The sequence below is a fragment of the Leptopilina heterotoma genome, unplaced genomic scaffold, assembly GCF_015476425.1.
Source record: "Leptopilina heterotoma isolate Lh14 unplaced genomic scaffold, ASM1547642v1 Lhet_58, whole genome shotgun sequence".
NCBI lineage: Eukaryota > Metazoa > Arthropoda > Insecta > Hymenoptera > Figitidae > Leptopilina > Leptopilina heterotoma.
The window spans coordinates 1,659,888-1,671,835 of NW_025111131.1; the positions used below are offsets into that span (position 1 = coordinate 1,659,888).

Consider the following 11,948-nt stretch of genomic DNA (forward strand, 5'->3'; position numbering starts at 1 on the left):
AGAATATTCTTCAGGGTCAGGGAAAAAGTGAAAATTTTGTCTGGAAATCAGGGAAAAGTTATGGAAAAACAAAATTAATTTTTTTTGGCAACCCTGTATTAAGTTTGGAATATAAAAAAGAGAAAAATTGTTTAATTTTTATCGTCTTAAAATTAATTATTATTTACACATTTTTGCAATAATTTGAAACTTGAGAAATAAATTAATCAACATCTCATACAATTTCAATGTATGATATTTTGATCATAGTACTTTCTTTCGGATCGACTCTATTATGCAATAAACATTTTACATTTTATTAAAAATGAAAAATGAATTAGTGATAAATTTAGCTTAAATGATTTTTTTTCCGTACAAACTATTTATACGCTGTAATAACTTCCAAAATTAATAAGAAATTGTTTTAATGAAAATAATATTTTGAAAAAATTAAGAAAATCGTAAAATATTTTTTCACAAATCGACGTCTTAAATTCTAAGTAATTGCATCGACTGCATAGACTTTAAAAAAAATAACAAATTACATACAGAAAAAAGTATTTGACAAATGACGGTTTGAATGAACGTACGAACGAACGAACGATAATAAAAAGTTACCGCTGAATTTCTTAACTATATTTGCAGTAAATCTACGTTTATAGAATATAGTACCTGGCACAGGAACATGACCTTTCAGTCATTGGCATCACAACATAACAAGGACTACAAGCTGCCGCACGTCAATCGCACTGAACGAACACTTCATTACACGTTTTATTACACACAACTCCTCGAGCAAGTGACAGCAGCTAGACACTTGGTCCTGAGTATTTCTGTATCATCTGTTATTATTTTTGACTTTACATTATTAAAGTTCTTATTGCTTTTACAAATCGGCTTTGGACATTTGTTAATTGACGATCGCTTAGCAAGATTAGTTATTGCACTTTCCTTTCTAAACTGATCGTGACACGTTTGGAGACAATATTTGCAACCAAAGGCACACGGATTTACAGAGACTTCATTTTCAATAGCATGTGTTTTTAAGTTTCATTTTCAACATTATACAGAGTCGATGAATCTCGTACAAAGGTCAATTTAGTACATAATACAAGTTTTGACAGTCTCTGCGTTACCGACACAATCTCCAAGAGCCAGCAACGTGATTGGCCGTAAGAATTATGAATAACTATGCTTTTAGAATCTACGCGTAGGCAAACCCCGATGACATCAAGTGATACAGTCTTGTCACTTGGGGTTGGCCGGGGCTACGTAACACTAATCGCAGAATTAGAAGGACCTGAGGGTGCTGGACCCACATCACTTTTTATACATTGTCCTGTTAACTGATTAACGCTCAGGGGATTGTTTATATCGTGGGGATTTGTTCCAACGGGATTTCGATGTGGCGGCGCTGTTTGCGCAGAACTCAAATTCGACAGAGATGTAGGCACCGGTGGCGTTAGCGGACAAGGACATGGACTCGCTAAACTGGATGGAGATGGTAACACTAAAGATGGACTCGCCAGACTAGACAATCCAGATAGACCACCAGGACTGCTTAGGGATTCATCATCTTCCGGAGTTCCAGCTTCGCCGACGCTTCCAAGATTGTCCTCCGAATGATCGTCTTCCACATCACCATCGCCCTCACCATCACCGTCTCCGCCCTCCCCCATGTATCTGATACATTTCTTCTTACGCCTGCAAACAGATTACAATCATTTAAAAACTTTAACCCAACTATCATCTTAGGATTGTTCGCACTTAATTATCATTAAATTAATTCCCCAACAGATCATCATTAATATTACATTTTTTCATTGATTCATTCATAAAAAATAATACCCCAAGTAAGAAAGTCTACAGTGTCTGCAAACTTTTCGCGGACCTATAGCAGACTCCTGTCTCTTCCAAAAACAAAAAGTCTCGTGTTTTAAGATTCAAAAATTGAATTATTTTTCATATTTTTTGAACCACCAGACATTCTGCTGACAAGAGACAAACATTCTATGGACATACTTGGGATTGAGTATTAAAAAATTCTATCTGATAAATAAGTATTTAGAACTTTACTACCCTATTTTATTTTTTTTTTTTTAAGAATAACCTTCTTTTAATAAAACGACAACTTTTATGTATGTAAACAGAAATTTCCCATTTAGAAACTATATTTAAAGTTACTGCAAATTTTAAAAATAATGAAATATTTGATGATAATTTTAGCGAACAATCCAATCCTTAACACTTGCATGAAACATAAAGGCGTTACTGAAAGACCATGCGTTCACTTCAAATCATAATTGCATGAAAGAACGTACAAAATAATTATAGAATACAGTTAATAATAGTTAAGGAAACAAAAAAACTTAATAAATCATATTTTTTTAAAAATATTTTGAAAAACAAAAACATTTATCTAACTGTAAATACACATTTCACTTTTTTAGATGAAAATTCTTAATTTTGTTAAAAATAATTTATGTATTAACCCTTCAAGGCACAATTTTTCTACATATAAAAATATTTTTTCTTTCACAAACAACTACTTTACACTTAAAAAAAAGAAACAAATAAAATAAAATATGTAGAATAATTTTGTAGTGTTATAAGGCTGTTGGAGCAACTGATAAAAAATGTCATGTTTCTTTAAAAAACCTGTTTGTAAACAGTTTTTAGAAGCAATGGATGAAAAAATAATTTGGATGTTACATTTTTCATGTAATTTAAAAATAAACATTATTATTAAGCTATACGAACAATTTCAATTATAAAGAAGTTGGATTCTCAATGTGACAGGCAACACGAAGAACGTCATTGGAGCATATGACCTACAAAATTTCAAATCCAACCAAATTATATTTGGAAATGATTTTTAACTGGAGTTAGTATAATGTAATAATTGTTAGATTTTGACACAATTCACTTCATCATATTAAACGAAAGATTTACTATTTTTTTAAAAATCGAAAATTTATTCATTTTGTAATGAAAATTCTAAACTTAATATAATTGGATATTACATGTTATTTAGCCACATTTTTTTATCCGAAAAGACAGTTATCCATAACCTAACGGTTATGAGATATTACATCAGTGAGATCTTCGATTTGCTTGCAAAAACCATCCTGGCTTCTGTGGGGTTTGGTAAATCTCCTTCGGGTGTGTCTCCGGATGGCGGAGACAGAAATGAAAGTTCTAATCGACGTCTAAGAAGTTGAGAGGAGATCTAGGTCTAGATTTGGTCTAGAAATGTTAAATACCGATGTTAAAGTTGTTTGACTTTAAAGATATTTGTATTTGTCATACAGTCGCTTAGTGTAATTTTACACACATGTTATAAAATTTAATGTTTTGTAAATTTCTTTAAGTAAGCGAAACAAAGAAAATTGTTGGGTCAGTACTCATTCCGCTATATTGATGCACTCGGTATATTGACACTGTTGGAAAGCAAGTAAATGAGTCTAATGGTAACTTTTACGAATGTCAGAAATTGTTGCAAGAAATAATCTAACAGTGTGCTAGTGCCAGTCTAATAGACGTACTTGCAATTACTTAGATATTGAATACATTGTCTAAATCGTCTATTGTACCTCTCATTTCTTGATGGTACACACCAACAAGAATTATTCAACTATTCAAAGTCTTAGACAACTATTAGACATCACGTCTTGTGGAGTCTCGTTTTAACGTCTATGATCTCTATTTAGACTCCATATAGATAGATGTTTTAGACGTCGACTAATAGATTTGTCATTTCTGACAGGGTAGCTTGCATAGACCAAAACCAACAAATAGTAAGAACGGAATCAAATAACCCAGTCAGAAATAAAAGATTTAATCAACGTCTATTCGATGTCTAAAGCATTTATGCATGTGGAATCTAAATCGAGATCTATATAGACGTCCAAAAAGGACGCCACAAGACGTCTATAGACGTCGAAATTGTTGTCTATTAGACGCCTACCGCGCAGAATTTGGCTGCACATTCGCAAAAGGCGAGTGGTCTATTCGACATCTTAGATGTTAAGTAGATGTCTAATCGCTGCCTAGGACTGATCCAACAATTTTCTTTGTTTGGCTTATTTGAAGAAAAAAAATATTAAATTTTATATAAAATTTCACTAAGCCAATGAATGACAAATACAAATATCTTTGAAGTCAAGCAACTTTGACATCTATTTTTAACATTTCCAGACCAAATCTACACCTAGATCTCCTCTCAACTTCTTAGACGTCGAATAGATGTCGGTTAGACCTTTTATTTCTAATTGGTCAGCAGTGCAGAGATCAACAGCAAAGACTGGAATTGAAGATAGGGAGCGCCATTATAGATTCAGACTCAAAAGCGAAAGCCAGGAACCAGCGAGGGTGACACGGTCATTGGACCCAACCACCGAGGGATGAAGCTCGCGATTGTAGTCACCAACCCGGAAGAAGCAAATGGGCCGGAGAAATTGGGAAACATAGAAATTGGCTTTATGGTTTCCCAATTAAAAACGGTAATGCTTGTTCGGTAACATCGTTGCCTGGAATGCGGCTATATTGGAACGAAATATAAAAAGTAAAGAAAAGTTTGTCAATAATGTTTCAACCACCCATATTGGTGAGGATGAAGGAAGGTTGGAGGGCGGAGGATGCGAAGTCTTCAGAATAGCTTTTGAGGAAGCCAAAAAGACTTACAAGGACTAAGAGTAAATAAAGAAAGATAGTTTTAAAAAGCATCCATAATTTAAAATACACACTTTTTTTGTCCTTTTACAATTTTACTTTTGAATTTAAATTTGTTTTTATTTATTGATTTCATATACATTTTATTTTGATTTTTTGTACTGCAAATTCCTCTTTCAACTACTGATGCAGAATGTCGTATTTTCAATGGAGATGGAGTGACCCCACTGAAGGCCAAAGGCTTACGACAGTTCTAAAACTGGGCAAGGGGTTCCAAATAAGAATTACTGGTTTTCGTCATTAGTTGTCAGTTTTAAAGTGCTTAATGAATAGTCAATCTTGTCATGGTGGCGGGACGTTTCATTAAAAGACATCCGAACAACAATTTCCTTTCTTCCTTTTCATACCCTTGGCACGCAATTCGGTATGAGCCGTTACAAAACTATTATTAGCAACATTTCTCCAAAAAATATCTGGATGTGAGGAGAAGCCAAGCGAGATCAGAAAACTGATGTTTTTGGGAAGCTCCTTAAAGAATTAGATACTAACATTAGTTACACGAGGGTTATAGGTCTGAGGTTTACTAAATAGAAGTCTTTACCTCTTAATTGAAATAGAAAAAAATATCAAGACGGCTTTTGCTGTGGACGTTACAAAAGCGTTTGGAAGCGTGAGTAGGGTGAATTTAATGAACCGAAGCGTAAAGATTGGATTAATCCTTTGCCCAATCAGAAAGAGTCGCACGCTTGAGGTGCTTGACAAGTTATAATTTCGAGGACAGATCATCTGCGTTATTTAAGTGCGGAGTAATTGATCATAAGTTCGCAAACTGTAAAAGAAGCCTAGTTGCTTCCCGTGTAAGTAGGAATGTGGATCAAACTACAAACTTTAAAACCGAAGGGTAATACAGTAGGTTAAAAAATGATCAAGGGAAAATGGCAGGAATGATTTTTAGTGGGTAGACCGAATCAAGAGTGGTCAGCCCCACATGGCTTGTGTTTTTTAAATTTAGGTATTTGAATTAGTAGATTTTTCAATAACGACAAAAAAATTTAATTTTAATTAAATTAAATTAAATTTTACTTTCTAATTTAATTTTATTTAATTTAATCCTAATCATATTTAAATATCAAATTTATAAAAAAATTTTCCTCAATAATTTAAATTGTTTGGTGATACTTAAACCATAAATTCTATTGTTTCTGAAAGATTACAATAATTTCGAACTGTTTTTTGAGAGGACGTGAAGAAGGTTATAAATGAGATGTGATCTATCTGTCTTTGATTTACCCTGAACTTAGATCTGATTATGAATTCTAGTGTTTTTAAGTTACTAATTACAAATAACAAGTTAAAACATCAAATTTCAAAAATGTTAAATTTATAACGAAGCACTAAAAATTAAAATACATACGACTTTGCTGTAAACTTGTTAAGATGTCCCTAAAGAGATTGATTATAAATTTAATATTCAAGTTGCAAACTTAAAAATAAATAAAAGAATATGTCGGAATAACTTTAAAAAATTTTTTGCACTCAAATTTAATTTTCTGCATCGTTAATGAACGTTACCGTCCGAAATCGACCGATCAAACACATGGTAGGAACTATGAGATTTTTGTTACTATCTAATAACTTATCTGGAAATTATCTTTCTTAAAAATTTTTTTTTATTTTACGACAAAGTTTACTAAACTTTTAAACATTCTCTTATATAAATTACGTATTTTTTCGTATTGAAGAGAGCATTAGTTTAAAACGGCACAGTTTTTTCAGAGTATTTAAATCTAAAGTGTATAAAATGGAATAATTGTAAAAACAATATAGGAGAAACTTTATAATTTTAAAAACTTTAAATGAAAACACTTTTCTACCTACAAAACGTTATCCTTCAAACAGTTAAAATTGATGCTCAAAATTTTTCGTGCAATGCAAATCTATTTTAATATTTTCAATCAATCATTAGCAAATGCCATGCTAAGAAAAAGTTAAGAAAAGACAAGCATTTACATCATAAATAGTTATAGAAATAAAATAACTCTTAACTACAATAATATATCACAGCAATTATATTATAAATGTGATTATAGTTCACTTTTAAAAATATGTCCCATAAATCTGATAATGAGATGAGAATTAAGGATATTTTTAATTTTATAAAAATTATTAAATAAGGATTAAAAATGGTGCAGTTTTATACTGCATAGGAAATAAAAGTGTTACGTTTTGTGTCTAAGTCGTAAAACTGACATCAAAATTGAAATAATTTTGAAGAAATTGATCAATCAATGCTTTAAGCAACAACATTTAACATTGTTTTATTAACTTTCACTACAAATTAGTAATCAGTATGTATTTGAGTATTCTAAATACATTAATACGTTCCACCTACAAGGGACAATCGCTATTTTGAAAGAGAATTTAATGAACTTTTAATTGAATGTTATATTACTCTCAATTGATTCTCAAGTTTTTTAAGAAATTTCTGTTTGAAATATAATATTTCCGATATCTCAAAACATCCCCCCTTAAATGTTTTTGAATCTTATGTAAACACAAAGCTAACCTTCTTTAGTATGATTTATTATTATGAATATTTTAGAGGAATTAAAGTTAAAATAAAAATAAAAGGTTTGTTTTTGAAAAATTTGACACATTTAAAAAAAGTGAAAATTATATTTGTCGTAGAATCTTTATATTTTATATGTAGTTTTTTAAAAACACATTTTATTTACATTTTTTTAATCCACTACAATGTCCATGAGAAAACATAAGGAACTGGAATCAAGAAAAAGTAAGTTTTTTTATTACACATAAAGACAGGGTGTTTTGAGATATCAGGGACATTAGATTTCAAACAGGAATTTTTTCAAGAAATTTAAAAAATACAAAGACCAATTAAAAATTAATTACATTTTCTTTTAAAATAGTTCATAACATATTATGTACAATTCCTTCTTTATAGAATAAAATTCATTCGAAGAGTACTCTTCTGTCAATCGTGTTTCGTAAATAGAACGGTTTGAAATAGAATGCTCCATATATATTTTTTATATTTATGTTTATTTTGTAGAGTAATAAACAAAAAAAAACAAAAATCACAAATTTATGTTTATATTTTTACTTTCAATATTGATTTTCACTTTTTTAAATATTTAAATTTTCTCATAAAATTCGAAATTTGTAGGGGAGAGTGGGGCAAACCGGCCCGGTGGGTAAACCGGTCAGGTGTCAATATCTCCGAAATGGCGAAATTGTCAAAAGTGATATTTAGAAATTTGAAACAACCATGTGTAGTATACCTTATTTTTTCAATTTGACCATTTTTACTTGTGTTTGTGCAACGCTGGGAGCAAAAGTTTTTTTTTTAGTTTTTTTATACACTTTTACGAATTTTGAGGAAATCGTGTAATATTTCCAAATATTAGGTCTTGGGTTTTGAAGGTACACACCTCAGGAATATTTAACACCAAAAACTTTGATGAATTTGCAAAGCGTTTCTTTTCAAAAAATATTTATTCTCAAAATGAGCCTGTGGGGCAAACCGGACCGTTTTCGGTGGGGCAAACCGGCCATAGGATATTTCCATTGAATTAAAGTTTCATAAAAATTATTTTTAAATAAAATGTTTCTTTTATTAAAATATTTACTTACAATGAAAAATAATTGTCTTCCAATGAGAATTGGACACTTTAATATTGTTTGTCTGATAATTTCAAAAAAAAATTTTTATTATTTAAAAAAATTATTTATTTAATTGAAATTCAATCCTGTATTATTATTTACATTATTACAACCATTGTTCACATGATTCTTTAGGTTTATTGTTATTGTAGATTATACAAATGCAATATTGTAGATAAAAAACCCAACTGACCGGTTTGCCCCATGGGGTGGCCGGTTTACCCCAGGGGGTGGGGCAAACCGGCCCGTTTGCAAATTTTTTTAAAGTTAACACTTCAACTGAACAATAAAAGATAAAGTATAGGTGCCTCTGGGAAAAAGTTGCGCAATTAAATGATCTTTCAAACAAGCCATCGAAAAATGAAATCGGTTGATTCGTTTAATCACAAGAGTCAAAAAACCGTAGGTATGGCCGGTTTGCCCCACTCTCCCCTATAATTATTTTATAGATCATAACACTTTAAGGGGTTTAACCATAATTTTCAGTGAAACTTTAATTAATTATTACAAAAAAAATTTTTTATTTTAAGAACGTTCGACATTTTAAGCATATCTTAAGCTACATCTTCGTGGGCGAAAATCGTTCTGTGTTTCAAAAACATCTTTGTGAAGTTTCTAAAACTTAAAAGTATGATTAAATATAATGTCTTAAATATGTTTTATGTTTGGACAACTTTTTTTAAATATAAAGCAATTTAAAACAGTAATTTGAGAAAAAAAATTAAAGTTCTAAAAACATCATGAAAACGTTTTTTGCAACGAAGAACCTTTTGTGTCCACTACGATGTTCATAAAGGCACAATCTAACGACGAATTTTCATGCAACTGAATTTAAAATTACAAAATTTTAAGTAATCTGAATTTTTAATTTGCATCACAGATAATATTGTACTATTTAAGTATCAAGATAATTGTAGAGGAAGTGGTTCTTTTAATGGTCCTTTTAGATGACCAACTAGAAAGAGGAATTTTTTGAAGGGACGTATCGCATTTTAAAACTAACAATAAGAAAGATTTATAAATGTTTGAAAAAATCTGAGCTATGAACAAACAGAATGAAAACCTGCAGTTTAATTTGTGTAATGAAAGTAACAAAAATAGATGTGTCATTTAGACAGAACTTAAGAAAAGAACTTTGAAGAGATGACGAGAGAGAACCTTTAGTGAAGGTAAGTAATTATGTCAAAGTGAAGCTTTACAATACAGAAATCTCATGCAGTAATTTTAGTCAGCAAATAATTGTCGACCTGAAGCTTAGAAAACTGTGATAATTGTAACAATATAATATAATAACAATTTTGCACTGTTTTTAACAATTTTAAAAATAAAAATAGCAATTTTAAAGACATAGAGTTTTCAATATTTTTATACCAAATAAAGTCATTGTCTTATAGTAATGAAAGGAGTCTTACAGGAGGCAGTGTTAAGTCCCTATTTGTTTCTATGTATTCTTCCCTACGTAAGTGGCGTTTTCGCTTAGGTTGATTTTTTTATCTTTATCTATAGAAAATTCGACTAAAGTTACATCACTTAGGTACGTTCTTCCGTTGTAGGGTAGTATTATATATCGCGGATTTAGAAACGTTTATTATGAGTGCAGATTGTAGAGGCGCGTCTATAGATCGATCGACGGAAGTAATAATAAAGACTCATTCTTCCCGGCAGCAGCAAGGGTAATCAGCTGCTAAAAATGCTGGGGGGGTATTCTTAGGACTATTTGGAGTCATGGCCCACTTATAACAAGCTTCTGCAAAGTCTTATTTTGATTTTCCTGTTCTATGGGGTCCAGGTTTGGGGCATATATTTCTTCGATGAAATTGAATAGGTTCAGTTTGCGTTTTTTAACAGTATCCTTGCCTTGCCAAACAATATCCCTAATTATGCAGTCAGAATGGAGACTGGTGCCCTGCAGCTTCAGTGCAGTCATTCAAATTATTTAAAACGTGATAAATTATTTCAAAATTATAAAGTCATTTCAAAGAAATGTACAGTCAAAGAAATGTACAGTACAGACATCCAAATTATTTAAAACGTGACAAATTATTTCAAAATTCTAATGTAATTATTGCAATCAATGTTACAATGATTTTACATGAGTTCCGAAATCACTGTGAAAGGTCGTAATGTGTATGGACACCATGGAGCTTTTCTGTATGTCGGATCATATAATAAAGGAGATGTAAAATATTGAAAATGCCAGAAATTGTGGGAGAATTTTAGTTTTTGTAATGCACAAAGAAGATTTAATAAAACTTTTTAAATCAGAAGTATGGTACGTAGACGGAACCTTTCAAACGGTTTCTTCCATTTTTTTCCAATTCTTCACAATAATGTATTTGTCCTCCAAAACAAAAAGGGTATTGAACGAAAAATTGCTCTACCTCTCGTTTACTCTCTATTAGAATCTAAAATAATTGTCTGATTTCGAATTGGCAATAATAAATTCTATAAAGGTAAAGGTACGCTCTGATCTGGCCCTTCGGAATCATTACAACTCTGAGCTTCAGAGTTCAGTGCGCAAGAACAACGCATCGGAGAGTTGGCACAATCGGTTCCAAATATTAGTTGGACGAATTAACCCAAGTTTTTATTATTTCCTAACAGACCTACAAAAAGAACAAGCTGATGTGGAATACATGTTTCGAGATCTGACATTGAGGAAGGGAATAAAAAATCTACCTGGAGGAAAACAACGAAGACTGGAAGATTATGTCTATGAAAGCTTTTCACATCTTTAAGACAAAAAGTATTTTAGAAATATCTTTGGACGTCGTTAGATCGGTGATTGCCATAAGGCATTCAACGGGATTGTCTGGAATTAGACGCGTTACTCTTCTTTGGGTCCCTGGTCACAGTGGATTCATTGGTAATGATAAAGCGGATAAACTAACCAAAGGTGGTGCTGGAGAACAATGTATTGGGCCTAAGCCTCTAATTGGTCTTTCTGACAAATTCTTGGCCTTGGAATTCGAACATTGTCTGATAGCAGAGTACCAAAAGGAATGGATTGTGGGAGATCCTAAATGCCATAAGTATAGAGGTGGATGAAACCTCCATACACATTCCGGGTCACTGCCACGCTCTTGTGAGAGAGCCTGAACACATTATGGGAAACTTCTTTCTTGGAGAGGCCGTTATTGCTACCAAAAGCCTAGCTGAAATCCTTTCATTGTGGAAAGGATTGAGAATATAGGAGTAGCTATGTAGAAAACGTAAAAAGAATAATTAAGCGACGCTTTGCTAGCCGCTATAGTCAAACGTGAATTTAACAATTTCCCAGGGTGTCTACATAAATTTTTTTCCTAAAAATTATCCATTTAACATATCGATTGCTCCAAACGACACTATCTCAACTCTCGCGCGTGCTGGTATTCTGTAGTAACTCTGAGACGTTCGTGTAAACTGTCTCAACTCAAATGGCGCGCTGTATTCTGTCTCAACTCTAGAGAGCCGCTGTACAATGTAGTAACTGTGAAATGAGCATTTTGAGAACGCGCTTATTAAACATTGCGAAGTGATCTAAACATCGTTTTCAAACTTAAATATTCTAAAACGTGTGATAATATGTTAAAAATATATCTGAAAACGATTTTTAAATCACTCCGCAATGTTTA

At 31.7% G+C, this 11,948-nt stretch overlaps 1 protein-coding gene across 8 annotated transcripts in view; it reads right to left on the reverse strand.

Moving 5' to 3' along the window:
- Positions 1-387: 387 nt before the first annotated feature.
- The window catches only part of LOC122508891 (protein pangolin, isoforms A/H/I/S), a 228,768-nt gene continuing 217,207 nt past the window's right edge, over positions 388-11,948 (reverse strand). For 6 of the 8 annotated variants that reach the window (XM_043622553.1, XM_043622554.1, XM_043622552.1 and 3 more), the window contains one exon: positions 388-1,683. In XM_043622553.1, coding sequence (XP_043478488.1) covers positions 1,248-1,683 — 436 coding nt within the window. In that variant the 3' untranslated portion in view covers positions 388-1,247. The remainder of the gene's footprint in view (positions 1,684-11,948) is intronic. The other 2 variants (XM_043622557.1, XM_043622556.1) reach the window with 1 other exon arrangement.